This window comes from Grammomys surdaster, unplaced genomic scaffold (genome assembly GCF_004785775.1).
Source record: "Grammomys surdaster isolate TR1022 unplaced genomic scaffold, NIH_TR_1.0 375, whole genome shotgun sequence".
In the NCBI taxonomy this organism is placed as follows: domain Eukaryota; kingdom Metazoa; phylum Chordata; class Mammalia; order Rodentia; family Muridae; genus Grammomys; species Grammomys surdaster.
Window position 1 is genome coordinate 431,693 of NW_021604794.1, and position 18,107 is coordinate 449,799.

Here is an 18,107-nt window from a genome sequence, read left to right on the forward strand (position 1 = left end):
AGTTCCTGGGAAATGTCACTTTGAATCCAAAAAGCAACATGATTTTCAGCAACCATGTTGTTTTCTTAAAAACTTCTAACTTTAAGTGTGCCTTCTTGGGGCTGGGGGTAGGAGCTAAGTTGAACCATCAGCTACTCTCATTTGAGTGACAGACACTCCACAGGGGAAAGACTTGTTCCTGGGCGGGAACAGTCTTGAGGTTTGTGACTTGGTTTCCACTATTTCCCTGTGACTGGGCAAGCAAGGGAGTTCCTTCCAGTTGTCAGGGTTCTCAGATATGGGATAAGTAGGAGTCACTTGAAAGATGGCCAAAGAGACCTCTGTAGCAGGGTTATGAGCCCAGCCTCCCCAGAGAAGGGCCGAGGTGAGTTAGGCCCCCAGTGTTCTGTGCAGGTCACTCTCCAAGCTCTGGGTCTGGTGTTGAATAAGGAGTCTGTGATTATAGTGAGAGTGTTTCTAGTACCTGCTGAAAGGCTGCCCTCCCATTCCTCCTCCTGGCCTGAAGGTGTGTGTGGTTGAGAAGGGAACCTGCTGCAACCTGTGGCTCCAGCTGGCCACGTCCCCCATGACAAAATGCTATGCACCCCTCCTTTGGACTTAGCCCTCAGCTCACTTCAGGCAGCTTATGTGTGAAGGCCACGCTGAACATTTTAGACTGGGACATAACCTTGGTCTAAAGCATCTTCACCATTTTTCTGTTTGTGTGTCTTTATTTAACAAAATCTATGTATTCATGTATGACAGCTCATCTCTTCACAAAGTGAGCAGCTCTGTAACATGAAAGGAAGGCTGTCACCAGCAGCACATAGCAGCAGGAGCAGCAGGACAGGTTCCCAGCCAGCCTGGGCTGCGTAGTGAAACCAGCCTCAGACTACCACAGGAAAGTGGGTAGAGAGCCACAGGGTGGAACAGGAGTCAGCGTCAGGCACAGTGGCTCACTTTCATCCCAGCACTCTGGAGGCAGACGGGTGGATATCAGTGAGTTTGAGGCCAGCCTGGTCTGCAGAGCACATTCCAGGCCAGCCTGGTTTACACAGACTCTGTCTCAAAATAAAAACAAGAAGGCAGAATGGTAGTGTATGCCCATCCCTGTATACTACTTTGTGGTTGATTTCTAAGCACTCAGGTCCAGGGCTTGGTGCTGGTCAGGACATGGACTTTGCAACAGGCCGTGTTCAGGTGCTGATACACACTGTTTCCCTTCCCTGGCCGCATTTCGCCTCAGCACAACATTATCTCAACTGTACTGCCAGCACTGAGGGGCAGGAGACTTGATGAAATCATCTTTGCTCTGGGGTTTTATATCTGATTTTGTTTTCCTTGGAAACTATGTGCTGTGTCTCAGTGCACCATTGTCAGGACGTGCTAGCAGATGGAGCCCTCAGTTGGAGGTCCACACTCTTCACCAGCTCTCCAGACCCCTCCCTTTTGGTGACTTGGGAAAAGGTTCCTAAGCCTTGATTTCCTGGGGATTAACATGAAGCCATAAATACTTTCTTCACAGAATTGTTAAAAAGGTACGATGAGGAACCGTGCAAGACTATTAAGAAAACAAAAACAACCTATGGTTGGGTTTATCAGGTTGTTTCTGGGCTATCTTGCCAGGGGTGGAATCTAGGACTTTGCACATGTTGGGCACATGCTCGACCACTGACCCATAACCCAGCTGAGTGTGACTGTTGGTTAATGTGGTTTCTGTTCATGGGAAGACTCTTTCTTAGCTTATAGAGTCTATGCTGTCTCTTAAGCTCTGTATTTTTTTTTTTCACCATATACTAAAGCAGAAAGAGAGAAAGCTTGTTAGCCACTGGGTGTGTGTTGTCTTCCTGCTTGGGACAGCCTGTTTTACTTGTGGTCACAGAATTCTTGGTCTTTGGGTTATTGGTTGTTTGGCATGTGTTTTGCCCCTGGGGTAGGGATAGGGATGAGGTGGGGGTGGAGATGAGGTGGGAGTACTCCAAATCAAGGTTTCTTGGCCCCCACTTTCTGATGCTTCACAGTTCCATGTTGAGGTGTTCAATATCCATGGCTCCTCTGTTTATGAGGCTCCCTCTCTCCCACTGTAGGACTCTAAATGTCCCCAGATATTGCCAGATATTTCCTGAGGGGCAAAGTCCCTGTTAAGAAGCTCTGCTCTAAGAGAGCAGTGGGTTCAGAAAAGGCAGTTTTTAAAATCTCGTGCTGAATTGTCTAACACTTGGTGGCAGCCTAGGATGTGATAGCTGACAACATTTAGAAGCCACCTGGAGCCCACTGTGCCCCACCGAAAGCTTTAGAGAATGGAACTTTGGGAGAGGTGGGTTCCTCTGATAGAAGAGGAGGACAGGCCTGCAAGGGAAGGTGGCAGCAGGCTGGTACTGAACAGTGAACCCATGCTGTGGGACACAGAGAAAGCCTCTGTAAGCATCTGCAGCACCACCTCTGTGTGGGTGAGTGGCGCTGTTACCTCCTGATTTCAGAACCAGTTTGAAAGGTGTCACTTCTGAGTGTAAAGTCTTGGAAGAGAGAGCCATAACTGTCTGGGTCCAGTGCAGGTCTCGTGTCTTCCTCAGTTCTCTTGACTGGCACTAAGCCTTTAATGGTGTTAAAGTCATCAATGAAGCTCTGTGTGTATAGGGAGGAGGAGAGACGAGGCTCTGCCTAAGTCATAGGGACAGGCCAAACACAGCTGAGTGTCCTGCTCACTTTGTTTGTGTTGGACATCTGTCACCACCCCAGGCCCTCACTGTACACTCTGTTTGCATGCTAGTGTGGTAGCTGCAGCAGCTGAAACACCACTCAATGTGGCACCACAGACAGAATGACAGACACATGTTCCTCTTTCATGTCTGCATGTGCATTCTTGTGCTGGGGTTGGGTCAGCCTCGGGAGTTATTCCTCTGGAGTCATCCATTTTGTCTTGTAAGACAGGGTCTCTCACTGTTAGGGTAGGCTGGCTGGCTGGCCAATAAGCCTCTGTCTCTGTCTTTGTAGTTGCTGGAATTATAGGCTCACCATTCCTCATATTTGCAAGGCAAGAACTTTACTCCTTGAACTATCTTCTCAGTCTCCACTTGTCACTCCTAACACTGGCTTAGGAATTCATGAACAAGTCTGTACAGCAGCAACTGAAGTAAGGTCTAATTCTTTTTATTAGAAAAATAATGTTCAAGTTACAGTCCTTTGGGAGCAACGAGCAGCGAGGGAGAGGAGGAGCAGCAGAGTAAAGCAGATGCTGTAAGTTTTGTGTGGCTCACACACCACAGCTGACAGTTCTTTGGTCCCTCAGGAGAAAGAGCAGGCCAGTACCTACCATTGCAGACATCCCTGGACAGTTCTTAGCTGGCAGTGCCATCAGCCTGTAGGCCTGCAACGGCTGTGCCTCTCGCCACCAGTGAGCCTTCTTTAAAGCAAGTAAATCTAATTTAAGCACACAAATTGAAAAAGCAGGGTTGTTTATTGCAGTGTAGACTTATTAACTTACAAAAGCCCCAAGCCTTCGTCTTTCTGTTTACAGATATAAAATGAAACTCCAAATGAGGTTTAATGGGCTTCCCAGATCATGTTCCCTGTACAGATTTTTTTTCCTTTAGCAGTAAATTTCAAAATCAAAAGGACTGAGAAAGAAAGGGGCTTCCTGTCATAAATAGGATGGGTGGTATTCTTCAAAGCATTTTATAGCTTCCAACTGTGCATTATAATTTCAAAGTCACTGAAAGCATTCTCCATTTGCAGAAGCACTGTCCATTCAGAAGCATACTGCAAGCAGGCACTGTGCTTGGCGGCCAGTGGGATCTGTGGCTAAATGTCTTGCTTTCACCAACTCGCCACAGGGCCCTGCAGCATTGCCACCTAGCGACATAGCAGCCAGCTTGGTCCCCCTGTTGGCCTGCCCCAACACTGGCTCTGTAACAAAGCTAAAGGCTCCTATTTGAGACTGACTTCCTGTTACAAATGTGACATGAGGATTTAAGTTGCCATAACTAATGGTAGTCACTGAAATTCTAAGTTTTTCTAGAATTATACATGAATGTTTGAAAAACACAAAGAATGAGCCAATGCAGTAGTAAGCAGACTCTGGGGAGGCTGGGTTCTTCCTGGAGCTTGCCGAGTAGGCACTAACCACTGAGCTGCAGCCATAGCCCTGGGGGTCGATGGCTGATTCCTTATTGTAATTTCATGTAAAACGCTGGTATAGAAAAAAAAAAAATCTGGCTGGGCAGTGGTGGCACACGCCTTTAATCCCAGCACTTGGGAGGCAGAGACAGGTAGATTTCTGAGTTCGAGGTCAGCCTGGTCTACAGAGTGAGTTCCAGGACAGCCAAGGCTATACAGAGAAACCCTGTCTTGAAAAAAAAAGAAAGAAAGAAAAAATCTGATAACAGGTATGTGTTAGGCAGCTGTTAGTCCAGCAAATGCCTTAGATAATCAGCTTGTTAATGTAAACAGGCAGCTTTTGTGGAAATTTACAAGCCTGAGTAGTCATAGACCTTGTAAATAGGTAGCCTGGGCAGACAATACCAACTTAGATAAGGACAAGTGAGTCATAGGCAGAGTCATAGTGACTTGTCCCCTGAACCTTCACCCAGCCTATACTCGGTTCTGATGATATCTGTATTCCCCCTGATCACCCACACTCCAGTGTCATTCCCTTCCCCACATCCTGCCTTTCTGTGTTTATAACCCCTGTGTGAATGAATTACAATTTGAGAAGAAATAAATTATAAAAAAATTTAAAAAGATAATCAGCTTGTAAAGAGAACAGGTTCTGTTTGGCTCAGGCTATGGTTCCAGCCCCTGATTGGTTAGCCCTATGACTCTGGGCCTGTGTGGGGAACATAAAGCAGGGAAGACCCATATCTCTACAGCCAGAAACCTTCTGCTTTTGCTGTCTGTGCTCATTCTGTCTGCACTGGCCCTGCCCTCCATGCTTGGCCACCGCAGCACTGGACCAGCTTTTGTACTGTTCCTACAGGCCAGTGAGACGCAGGATCTCCCCTTTAATAATCTTCAGAATGAATGCTGAGACTGGAATTGGAACTGGAGAGACAGCAGTAGGACTTAGGGATTGGGACCAGCAGTCAGGGCCACCCTACATGTTGTGCTGGGTCCATCCCGAGGTTTCAGAGATTCCCACCTGGATGCCCATTGACACAGTAGGTTTGGGGAGGAAACACTTGGCTAGCACTGTACAACCTAGGTCAGTACAGCCCATGGTCTGTTCTGTAAATAATGGTTTAAGTGACGAGCTGTGCCTGCCCTGTTCTTCAGGGCAAAGCCAAATGGCCAGAGGACCAGTGGTACCCTGCATCTGGACTTGAACAGAAAGGCTGTGTCAGGCCCTACGGTCAGAGCAGAGGCCATGGGTTGGAAGGAGAGCTAGGCTGGGTATCAGGAGAGATCCCTGGTGGTGGTCAGGGTCATAGCCCTGAAGTTGAGGCACAGTTCAGGAATAGCAGCAGACTTCTAGGTGGCAATGCTTTGACTGTAGACATCAGAAGAGCAGGGTTCCTCTGTGCTGTTTCCAAGTGAAGAGCCTTTCAGCTCTGAGGGAGCTTCTGGTTCACAGTAACCTTGTACGTGGGACAGAATTGCCACATAGCTGGGGTTGGTGTGAGTCCAAGTGAGTCCCCTGTACAAATGGTTTTGGAAATTCCCAGAATTCAGCCCCTGGATGTACTTCCCAGAGGTGGTGTGAGCACTGACCCCAGGGTCTCTTCCCTTCCTTCCCAATGGTCATCCAGGCCCCACACTCCTTTCTCATGGCCAGGCCTGGTCAGTCTTGAGCTGTGTGGTCCCCACCACTCCCTTCTCGCTCCTGGGTTCCACCTTGTTTCCTAGCCATCACCTGGGATGAGAACAGTCACCTTGTAGGTCCTGCCGTGTCATCTGGGCACACATTCCCATGTGTTACTATCTCCAAAGTCTCACAGATTCAATAGTCAACTTCTGTAGTAGACTAGAAGGCACATTTACTCTGCAGTCACCTAAAGTATCTAGTCTATAGTCTTTCAGGCATTGCCTCCACCTCCTAGGAAGGCCACACTCTTCTGGGCCTCACTTTAGAGAGGTAGATTTGCTCAATTTCCCACAAAATAGCAGGTCACAACATTTACTTAATCTGTTAACTACTAGCATTAAAACAATAATAAATACTCAGTGTGTTGCATATAGGAAAATGTTGAAAAAATAACTTATCTGTGTGTGCACATGTTTGCATGTGCTCTGGCATAGCTATGTGTATACGTGTACCTGGTGGGACCCCTCTGGCCATCCCTTCCCCCATGCCCGTGTAGCTAGCTGCCCCTACTATTTTTGGACTGGATGAGCCACAGTCCATGTTTGTCTGCTCTGATTCCTTTTAGACCCTGGCTGACTATGGGCCCAGGATGCTCAGACCTATTGCCACAGCACATCCTGGTGACAGTCCCACTGTAAGACCCAGCACTGTTACATGAATTACCTGGCAAGTTTAGTTGTCTGGCTTCAGATGCAGTTCTGACATGAATGCTTGTGCAGACCTATCCTCCATCTGCCCTTCGTCTCGTCTGTACCCAACCCAGAGACCACGCGAAGCACCACATACGCAGACCCCTGGTATTGGTGCAGGCCCTGAAGGCCCGCAGAGTTCTGGAATCCATTTCTGGTGGTATAGGTGGCACCTCTGTGTGAAAACCCACTATCTGAGCCGAGAACCCAGAAAGTAGTTTTTCTAAGGTTTTTCGGGGGAAGAGAGAGAGAGAGAGAGAGAGAGAGAGAGAGAGTGTGTGTGTGTGTGTGTGTGTGTGTGTGTTTGAGGTGAGATTTCACAATGTAGTCCTGGCTGGCCTGGAATACTCTATGCAGACTAAACTGTCCTAAAACTTGAAGAGATCTGCCTGCCTCTGCCTCATGACTGTAGGAATTAGAGGCATGTGTCACATGCAACTTTTTGTTACACACATAAAAATCAACTTATGGAAGTCTCCAGTAACCCAGCTTCTCTCTCCTGTCATTTGTGAGCCATGTCCTGTGCTCATATACATGGGCACCTGTCCCTCAGCCTGGGGCAGTGAGGGCCAGCTGGGCTGTTGGCTGTGCCTCCCTCTCTATGCCCCCCTCAGGACTCTCTGCTGTCTGTATTCAACTCAGAAGAGAAGAGAGCGAGTTCTTGGTAGTCATGCATCCAGCCAAAGCACAGACAACACAGGCAGGAGTCACTCAACTTCATGTCCAGGACTGACTGAATTGGCCTTTCCCTGCCACCTACTCAGGCTTCCTCCCTTCCCATGGCCTCTGCCATCTTGGTCTGGCCTGACCATCTGGGTGCTATTTCAGACTAAGTGTTTGCTAACTCCAGACTTGCTGGGAATTCCTAGCAGAAGCTTTAGATGACCCAAATTTTAGTTGCTGTTTAAATTATTAAATTTCAACTCCACTAACGGTTGATAAAGCGTAGTTTTCCAAGTGGGGTGGGTCACACCTATAATCCCAGAACTTGGGAGGCAGCCTTGAGCTACACTGGAGATTCTAGATCAACCTGGGCTAACTAGCGAAACTATGTCTAAGAGAACCCAAGAAAAGTGTGCAGCTAGACCATTTAGAACACACACATAAACACAAATGCTAAAACTAAAAGAACAGAATTGAAAAACTGTAGGGAAGGATAATCAGTAAATTCTACTAGAACCATTCAGAAATCCAAGGAAAATCACCATGGCCACAGTCAAGATGACTGCTGAAAAGCTTGCAGTTTGGTTGCGAGCTAATCTCCCTGACATTCAAATCATCCTACAGACAAATGGAGGGATTTGGGGGGAGCCAGTGATCCAATAAGAGAAGTTAAAGGTTTACTCACTAACCAGACTGAGAAAGAGTGGTTCTGCCTTTTAAGATGGAGGCTGCCTTCACAAGATTCCTCCCTGGGGCTCCAGCTCTCTGTCCCTGTTGGCTGGCAGCTCTTCCAGAAACAGCTCTCAGCTCCTTTAGAGCTAGTTGGTGTGACAGTGTCCTCTGCCCATCCACTTTCTCACAGCCCTGCTACACCTGGTTAACAGTCCCTCCTACAGGCTGTCCCCACTTGTCAGAGGCTCCCAGCCCCAGCGATGGGAGCAGCTCAAGATGTGCGGACTGCAAAGACTGATAATAGGAGTGTGAGTCACGGAAGGGCCTTGAACGTGTCTTTCAGGATGCAGAGGTGCCTGCTGCTTGGTCTGGGAATGCTGCAGCAGCAAACTGAGCAGAGCAGGAGACAGCACACACCTGGGTTTCATGGCTTTGCGGGTTGTCTTCCGCCTTCACTGATACAGGCACTATCCCTCTGAGTGTTGAGGCACTGCTTGCAGAGTATTGACTCCCTGCCAGTGTCAGGCTAGGAGGGAACTTGAGTCAGTGTGTCCAAGGCAGAAGGGCATCAAAGTCTGTGATCTGGAGGAAGGCAACCCAGCCATCCACTGGTGTATGCTTGTACTGGGGTAGCAGGTGTTAACCTTGTTCTGTGAGGGGATGGATTGTGGGTGCTTGTGAGTTTGGAAGAGAAAACTAAGATGTTCTTTGTTGTCCTGAGAACTAAAAAGAAAACTAAAAGTGCTTGCGTGAGTAGAGACTGGGGCACAGCATCTCTGTGGTGTCTTTTAAACATCCTGTCTTTGGAATACTGAAATGCATGTAGTCCTTGCTGATGAAAAGGCTGTTTTGTCCTGCTCTCTGTGGGGTGGGAGAGACAGTCTGTCCTTCCTGGATGCCATGTTAGCTAGCCTTCAGGGGTCAGAAGATCGGCTCTCTCATTAGTCACGACAATAAAGCGTTTCTAACTGTACGAGAAGTGGAAACGCTGACTTCATGTTGTGAAAGAGCCTCTGTGACATGGCCTCCTGAACCCTCACATAGCCCAGCAGGGCTGCTGGAGCCTCCTGCCCCCTCCTGCCGGGCCTTTTGCTAATCACAAATGGGTCCTGGTGTATGCTCTGTTTCTTCTCTGTGTATAAATAAGAGGAAAGCATAGAAAGGAAAATGAAGGGCTAGAGATGTCACTCAGTGGGTAGAAGTACTTGCCTAGCATGCATAAAGCCCTGGGCTTGATACACTGCTGCATAAACAGACATGTTTCCCCTACCCTCATAGCTGATCATGTACACCAGTCCCAGGTTAACAGACTCCTTGCCTCCTTCCTGTCCACCAGAATCAGGGACATTCTGACTACATACATGTACTGTGGACCGCCCAGCAATCGATGGTATGAAAGCTGACCTTCCTCTGAGGATCTCTCTCTGCCTGGTCTGTCCTCAGAGCTCCATCATCTGCTCTCCGTGTATGGCATTAATAACTGAATAAATCTCTTACCCAAAGAGCAGTTAGTCTCACTGTTCCACCCCAAGCCTCAATCCTGAAGCTTTCTAATGCCCTCTACTCTCAAAATAAAACCTGAAATGCACTTTTAGAATGACAAAAGTCGTAGCAGCTAAGGTATTTCAGCCAGGTCCAGCAGAGCACTCGTATGTTTGCCATTATTAAAAGTGGGTACAGGTATTTTGCTGTTTTGCAGTTGAGAAAAGTGAGGTTCTTTCCCTGGGCCTGAGCGAGTGGCAGGACAGTAGATCCCCCGTGACTGTCATACCAGGGTCTCCTGGCTAGTGCTCATTACCAAAGCTCACAAAGGGTTCTACTGCCAGGTGTGGATGTGGCTAGGCCATTGGAAAGACCTTGAATTAGGAGGAAAAGGAGAGGCACAGACAACCTTGGGAACCGCCGACCCAGTGCCTTGCACATATGGTTCCAGAGTCATCTCTGGACCAGATGACCATGGCCAGGTGCTGCCTCCCTGGCTAGAGCACAGGAAAGCTGATTCTTGATGGTTTCCTAGGGGTTCCCTCACCCCATCTCACTCCTGTGCATTATTAAATTCTGGAAGTCTTGTATAGTGATGTGATTTGCATGGGGCCTAGCCAAAATATCGACATCTATTCCAGGCTACAAATGAATCAAAGGCAATAAAAACAAGAGTAACATGAAGAAACTTTAAACTTTACTGGCTGATACTAAAGCTGTGGTGTAGCATCCACTGATTGGCTGGCTGCTCACTGGCATAGCTCAGACAGCTTGCTGGCAACAGTTGTGACATTGAGAACCAAACAGGCAGAATCTCCTGGTTTAAAAAAAAAAAAAATAATGTGGGTGCTGGAGAGACGGCTCAACAGTTAAGAGCACTGACTGTTCTACCAGAGGTCCCAAGTTCAATCCCCAGCAACCACATGGTGGCTCACAACCATCTGTAATGAGGATCCAGCACCCACTTCTGGTGTGTCTGAAGACAGCAACAGTATACTCAACATATACAAAATAAATAAATCTTAAAAAAAAAAATGCCTGGACACAGAGAGATGGCCATGCAAGGCCCTTGTGGTTGGTGGCTTTACTGCTGTCTCACAGGCAGCGAGTGCCTGTAAGAGACATGGCAAGAGGGTCCTGGCAAGTTCCTGCAGGCAAACCCGTAGGACTGTCTTTGAAAAAAGCATGACCTTTCTATGTGGCGAATGTGAGTGGGCTCTCAGCAGGTGCTGCCAGCTCAGGAGCAGCCTACTGGGGCCTCTCCATAAATCTCAGCAGAGGAACCCCAGCTTGGTGTGAACTCGGAGTTGGCATCTTCCTACATACTGTGTTTCAATTGTTAAAACTGGCAACACCGAGCCAAACATCCCTGTTTGCGTTTACCCATTCACTGTGCACAGCTGCAGTTGCATATGGCACAGTGAAGCTGCTGCCTGGAGCTTCAGGTGCTTTCTGCTACCGTTGGCTGGCAGTCCATGGTACTTGGGAACTCCAGTCCTGGCTTGTAGGAAGAAATGAAATGTGACTGTCGGTTGAGCCACACTGCTACCTGCAGAAGTGCCCCACGCTTGGGTGAAATCACAGCGCAGAGGCTCTGTGTCCTCACATTATCCGGGCAGAGCAGCTTACCAGGCTTCCTGTCTTGTTTCCCCAGGTTCGCCATCGATGGTGTGAACTGATTATTAAGCACAAGTACACAAAGGCATACAATCAGGTCGAAAGGTTCCTACAGGAGGATCAGGTGAGTGTGATCTTCCAAGAGGTGGAAACTGGCCACCATTACCAGTCCCAGGTTCTCCACATCCCTGTCAGGACACATAATCTGAAAGAGTTTTGAAAACTTTGAAGGGCTAGTTAGCATTCGAGGGTCATGGGCAGTTGTGAGCTGACCCTCCCTCAGCGTCCTCACAGAACCCTGTCCTCTGCCCTGGCTGCGATGGAATGTGGCATTAGGGAAGGCTTACTCTAGAACTCTCAGTCCAAGGCCATTGCTTAGCAATGCCATGGGTCCATCCAGTTTGAAGAGGTTCTAACTGCAAGCACAGCACATGTATGAATCATCTGGGAGACCCTTGGATCACGTATTGGGAAATTGGGGATTCACACCATGTCATGCCACGCCAGGCTCTGTGTAGCCTGTGTATTTCTTCCCTTTAAGAATGTCCTAGGGAAAAAAAAAAAAAAGAATGTCCTAGGAAGCAATCTCCTGCCTCAAATCTCAGGCTGTGTGTGTGTGTGTGTGTGTGTGTGTACGTATGTGTGTGTACATGTGTGTATGTGTGTGTCGTGTTCATAACCTCATGTGCTACCTCTCTGGTCTATGGCACATTTGGGGGTCATCCCTCAGGGTACTTCCTATGACGTTTTGTACCTCATGACATGATTTCCCCCATGTTTTATCCCACTCCCAACCCCAGCCTGTGCCTCTGGCCAGCCTGTGTGCAAAGTGCAGACTGATGGGCCAGAGCCACTTTGAGTGGGATGGAGAGTGGGGGTGTGGTGGACAAAAGGACTTTTAACAGAGTCTGAGGACAGGGTCAGCCAGCAAAGTGAGGGCTGGCTATTCCCAGAAAGAAAAGGATGTGACTTTTTGCGGCAGAAATGTCACATTTGCACAATGGAGTAAGGACTGTTTGAGAAAGCAGGAACAAAGCTAAGGGCAGCTCAGTGGAACAGCCATGCCATCCACTGTCCAGGGACCTCCACTCCTCAGCTCTCGCTGGAAAGCACTTTGGAAGCCGACACTGAGGTTTTTATCTTATGCTGCCTTTGAAGCACTTGCATCTGAAACAATGTAACCCTTGGGAATCCATAGAGCAAAAAAGCAGGCAGGGCTTGCAGGATGCAGTCGGCTGTTTTTAATGTTGGCACACTGCGAATTCAAGCCGTTGTAGCATTGCTTTCAGAGCAGAAGAGCCAAGAGTCTGAAAGTTTGGTGGCCAGGTGGTGTCTGTCTTGCCTGCACTGCTGGGCCAAGTGGTCTCTGTGGCCTGGTGACTTGGTGAACGAGTTCATGCCAGCTGCCCTTTGGAGTGCACTGACCTGACAGACAAGGTTTCCCATAGTGACCGTTTTGGGAGTTCTCTGCTCTGCCCAGAGTATTCCTGACAATAGCCACCACGGGACAGGTTGCCACTTGGGCACCAGAGTCTGTTGACAGAATCAATAGAATTCTGTGTTTCTATTATTGGCTTTTGTTTTGTTTTGTTTTTGTTTTTCTTTTGGTTTGGTTGGTTGGTTTTTGGGGGGGTGAATTTTTTTTTTTTTTTGAGACAAGATGGCTCTGGGTGGCTTAGAATTTACTTCGTAGACCAGGCTGGCCTTGAATTCACAGAGATATGCCTTTTCTTCCTCCCAGTGCTGGGATTAAGGCCTGTGCTACCATGTTCAGCTTCTGAGGAGTGTTGATAAGGACAGTGGAGACAGAGTTGAAAGTGAAAACTGCAGCTGGTCAGCTGCATGGCAGCAGGTTCTCCGTCCTTTGTGTTTTTAGACCAGCTTGTGTAAAGCCATACAGACAAGTCCCCATAAACATGTACAGCGTCTAACCCCTTCCCCATTCCTCTCTGGCCCCCATGATCTGCAGGCCATGGGCATATACCTGTACGGGGAGCTGATGGTGAGTGAGGATGCCAGGCTGCAGCAGCTCGCCCACAGGTGCTTCGAGCTGGTGAGGGAACACATGGACAAAGCATCAGCCCAGGTGGTGACCGAAATGCTGTTCTAAAAAGGTAATTCTCTTTCTCCTTTCTCTTCCTAACCACCCAGGTCAATTGGTAAGCCACATGATGAGCCAAGACCACCACAACACCAGAGGGCTGCCAAGCAGTCTTGGGGAGCAAGCAGGGTGGGTCCCCAAGAGCAGGAAGGCTCAGGATTTCTGGAGCCTTCTTCTGGGAATATGGGTGTAAAACAGGCGTCCTGCTGAAGGATAATAGCCCTCCGGCCCTGCTTTAGCCCCCTTGGATTTTGCACAGATCCACAGACTTCAGGGTCAAGGTCAACACAGTGGTCCATGGCCTCACTGCTCCAAGCTTCGGCATGCAGGCATCTCCCCTAGAAGCTGTGTAAACCTGAGACTCCTTGACCTCTTGTCCCCCTGACCTGTAAAGTAGGCAGCAGAGTATTCCTGCCCATCCCCCTTGCTGAGTGACACTTGGTGAGGTAGGCAGCAGGTCTTCTCTGCCCCTCCATCCAAGTGATACCTGTGTCCTAAGGGCAAGTCTTTTTCCATCTTGTGCTGGAACAGGATTTACCCTGGCTCCCAGAGTTCTTGGCTGTGTTGGTACTTGCCCCCTCTGTAGCCAACTTGTTGACCAGTAGTGTAGTTCAGCCACAGAGCATGGAGTTCTGAGACAGGTGTCGGTCGGTTAACGTGTTCCTTTCACAGTCACAAATCATCATCTCTACATTGTTTCCGTTATCGTCATGGTGGTACATATGATGTTTACTTTTGTATATTTTTTAAATTTTACATCAATCACTGTGTTACTCTGTTGTTCTCTGTGATTACTAATTAATATTTAGAATTGTGTTGCTAATCTTAACCCATTGTCAGATGTTAACTTTACATTTTCACATTTCACTTTTACAAAACCCACTTCTGTGAAATATGTTTATTTTATTTATCTGAAAGAACATTTGTGAAGGGAAAACATGTTTACTGAAGTATGACCGTGTTCTTGCAGAAGAGCCGGGGCCCACCATAGTCAAGCAGAGGAGATAGTGGGGTAGAGGAAGCAACTATACAGCCTGCTGACTCCGCACAGCACAAGCTAGGATGGTGGCCTGTGTAGTTCAGCAGACAGTGGGTGCCTCTTCACTGCCTCCTGCAGGCATTCTCTATCTAGAATGTAAGCTAGACATTGTCAGTGTGTGGCCTCTGAAGGTCACTGTAAAGCCAAGGTAATACCACTCTGTAGGTCCCTTGGTCTTCACTTGGGAGAGCCATAGAGTCACACAGTGACTCTTCTAGGGGTATTTTTGGCCTCTGATGGAGGCCAACTTCCTAGCTCCCCTATGAACACTCTGCTGTCTCCCAGCTCATCCAACCAAATGCTTGATCACAGTAGCCCCAGAAATGCTCCCTTACACCATACCCTCAGTCAGACAAGTGCTTCCTATTTGAGGGGCCCAGAGACATCCCAGGCCATTCAAAATCTGCAATTTGAGAACAAGGTGTGTCCCCAGGGTTAAAGGTCACATACTCAGAGCAAGGATGGGCACTAAGGCATTGTCACATAGCTGATAAGTGTGTCCTTTGTCTCCTGGTCCCCTATGCTCCTCCATACAGCAGCAGCTAGCACACCGAAAGACAGCCGGCTGCACTGCTAGTGTGGTGGGCTCAGAGGCGCTATGGAGGACACTCAGCGCATGTGGATGGGAGTGGTCGGGCATGGCGCTGCCCTCACCTGCTCTGGCTGCTTGGGTTCCTGGCATGCTGATTTGTGACTTGAGATTAAAATCACATTGCCAGGGATTACCACGCAACCATGACCTTGGCTGCTCCTGCAGAACCGTGGCTACTTTCTCTCTGCAGTTTGGAGAACAGAGGCACCTTGTGGCTCTTTGGAAACAAAAGAAGCCAACAGCCTTCGAAGATGCTCACCAGCCCTTTAATTATGGCCGGCGATGACCTCTCTAACAAGGTGCAGAGCTTAGCTGATTGGTGAACAGTGATTGGTTTCCGCTTTGTTCACAGTGGCTAAGTTCTGCACCTGAAGAGAAGGTGAGATGGGGACAGTTAACTTGCAGCTGCCAGGCAGAGGCCACTGCCTGGTGGTCACTCCAGAGGAGGAGAGACCAGCCTGCCTCAAGGCTGTGTTGTCAAGAGTGCAAGCAGCGTGCTGACCACCCCTAAATGTGTCTACAGAAAATACAGGTCTACTACTAACTAGTCCACTGTAATGTCAAGTGTATTGGAAGTCACAGAAAACTAAAGCTAGTCGTATCACAAAAGCTGAGCCAACCATGTCTCAGCTGATGCCACACTTGAGGGTGGGGGATGTGGTTCTGTTGTCCTTGCTGGGCGTGGTGAACTCTTTCTTGTATTTGCAGTCCAGGTCTCCATGTCTCCACAGTCGCTGGCAGGATGATGCCCAGGGCACGCCAGGAGGCACTGCCCAGCTGTGATTGGACCCGCCCTCCGGTGCCTACTGAGCTGATATCAGTTCTCATTTCACACACTGGCTCAGTTCAGCAGGAACAGGAGTCGAGCCCTTGAGCAAAAAGCCTACCCATCTGTAAGTGCCTGAGGCAGGCCTCCCACGGAGAAGAAGATGAAGGGCCTGAGTGTCTGGTACCAGATCCAGCCGCAGTGGTATCCCTCTGTATGTGCTCCTGAGGTGGGGATTTGTAGAGTGCAGAACTAACCTTGGAAAGATTGCACCCCTAGAAGCAGATAGAACAGAAGCTGAACGTTTGCCACGTGGTTGAGGCAGAGCATGCCCTGTCATCTGCTGCCCTGAGCAATGGGAGTGCCGGTCCGAAGGGCTCATTCCGTAGAGCTGCCTTTCATTGACCCTCTCTGGGCTTCACAGCCCTGCACGGCCTGGCTGTGACTGTGCAGACCTGGTCCAGGATTGTGAGGTGTGAGAGCTCCAGTCTTGTCCCTATCCTCCCACCAAAGTTCCCTCTCAAGTAGAGGTCAGAAGCTAGGAGGACTTGCAGAATGGCTGTGGTGACTGGGTAATAAAGTTTATTGGTGTTTCCTTCACAGGACAGATCACAGTGAGACTCTCTTTCATATACCTTCTCCTAGCCCTGATGGGGCCACGACTGCATTGACCCTGGACATCAAAGGGAGGATTATGTGGCTGCTAAGGTCATCAGCCCACAGCAGTGGTTGGTCCATCTTGGGCTTCTGGCTCCCAGAGACTGGGCTCCCGTGGCATATATAAAAGGCAGAGCCTCATAAACTGTTGCACCTGGCAGCTGCCTTTGTTCCCAGTGCTAGAGAGACTGAATCTATACACTGGAATTGAGCTGTGACTTTAAGGCAGTCGTTCAGAAGAATGAAGGACATCCCCCCACCCAGGCATATGGAGAACTGGCTGCCTGCTTCCTGTGATTGCAAAAACTGGCTGCCACGCTCTGGGACTGCAGAATCATATGACACCTCCTGTGGCTGGTCCCCAAGGATTCTGTAGAGCCCTTTTGATGTGTTCAGTCAATAGAGCATTCCTGTTTTTGAAAATGCAGGAAAGCCTAAGATGTCTTAATAAAGTACCGGATTTGCTGGTGTTCCAGTTTGCTTCTGAATTTGATGCTCCTTAAAAGCAAGGAAGAACGTGCGTCAGAATAGGCACTTGCCACACATGATCTCCTTTCCTACCTCCAGGTAATGTTAATTCTGAGAAGTCTGGAAGTAAAAGGAAGAAAGTATGGCGCGGGACTCTGCTCTCTTCCAAATGTGGAGTCTCGGCCAGCCTGGTACTAGGGGAGTCTCTGGTGAGACTGTTTTTCTCTCCTTTGAATATTAACATACAGAACAAGCTTTAAGAAGCTTCCAGTTACTGTCTAGAGAAAGGTGCTTGAGACTTCCGTGGGTGCAGTCACGTAAGCCCAGACATGGCTTAGCCATGTGAAAAGGAACCAGGAGGAGTATTCCACTGCCTGGCCAGGCTTCTGCATTCAGACTTGCTGGGTGAGGAGAGCTCTAGGACAGATTGAGAGGAGTGTCCGCAGAGAACCATTGTTTTTCAGAGCCTGGGCTGTAGCAGAGACTGCATTTGGATGGTTGCAGGGGACTTGCAAATGGTTGTGTGCTTTGTATACCACGATGGTAGAAGTATCAAAATGTATTAGTTCTACTTAATCTTACACTGCTTTCTGTGAAGACTTGAAATAAATGGCTGAGTCTGTGGCTCCCTGCTCTCAGAAGTACTCTGGGCTTGCTTAGAGATGGACTAGGAACCACACCCTGTAAGGCTCCTCTGTGAGAACCTCACCATCCTCTGAACTGGAGTGAACAGCCAAGCACTGGTCTGGTCTGGTTTTGTTCTTTGTCCTTGAGAACCACCAAACAGCAAAACAGAGCTGCTGCCTAAGGTGAGTTTTGTCAGAGATCTAGTCCCTTGTCCCTGTAGGTCCCTGAGCCCCGTGTCTGGCTTTGGCTGCTTGGGGTCTTGCCAGTGGGCTTCAGATCAGTGGAGACCACACTGGAACCAGATGCCAGTGCCACAGCTTTGGTGAAGGATCTGTGGTAGAGCTGGCCTTTGCCACCTCTGGCTGGAAGCAGAGCAATCCTATCCCTGCCAAGCCAGGCAGCAGCTCCTTGCCACCCATAGCTGCACCAGAGGCTCAGAAGGCTGTGGGACCAGCCTTCCACTTGGCTGAGAACTCTGAAGTCTAGAAAGCGCATTCTCCATTGTTCCGTGAGCCTCCTGACTTCACAGGACACAGAATGTTGCACTGTTACCTTGTCAAATAGGATGCGAAGCAGGATCTGAGTGAGGAAGAATGTCCAGGGAGGTCTGACCCCTCCTCAGAGAGGTCTTATCCAGGAAGGAGTTTACTCCATAGCATGTGGTCCAGGTGATGAGTCTGCTGGTGGAGGAAGGAAGCAGTCACCCTAGGCTCCTGTCCCAAACCAGATGTGGGCAGCGTGAGAAGCCTCAGGTGAGATGTACACTGGATCCCTGGGTCAGTGTTTGCTGTATACCATGATGTGTAGTGCTTGGTCTTCAGCGCTTTGATGTCTAAGCCAGCCCAGGAATGCCCTGCCTTTCTACTTAGGCAGGGTCTTGGAACCCCTCTAAAGAACTCTCCTGTGCATCACTCAGATGTGAGGGTAAGCCTGTGCTGAAAGCCTTGAAGCCTGA

At 48.9% G+C, this 18,107-nt stretch overlaps 1 protein-coding gene across 3 annotated transcripts in view; it reads left to right on the plus strand.

Moving 5' to 3' along the window:
• Positions 1-17,163, plus strand: part of Aopep (aminopeptidase O (putative)) — a 298,386-nt gene extending 281,223 nt beyond the window's left edge. Inside the window, exons 15-18 of one of the 3 annotated variants that reach the window (XR_003713119.1) lie at positions 10,940-11,026; positions 12,872-13,016; positions 15,343-15,527; positions 16,004-17,163. Coding sequence is in view for 2 of the 3 variants with exons in the window: in XM_028781229.1 (XP_028637062.1) it covers positions 10,940-11,026; positions 12,872-13,012 (228 nt within the window). In the remaining variant the exon portion in view is untranslated. Of the gene's footprint in view, positions 1-10,939; positions 11,027-12,871; positions 13,017-15,342 lie in introns of all 3 variants that reach the window. The other 2 variants (XM_028781229.1, XM_028781230.1) reach the window with 2 other exon arrangements.
• Positions 17,164-18,107: the final 944 nt, after the last annotated feature.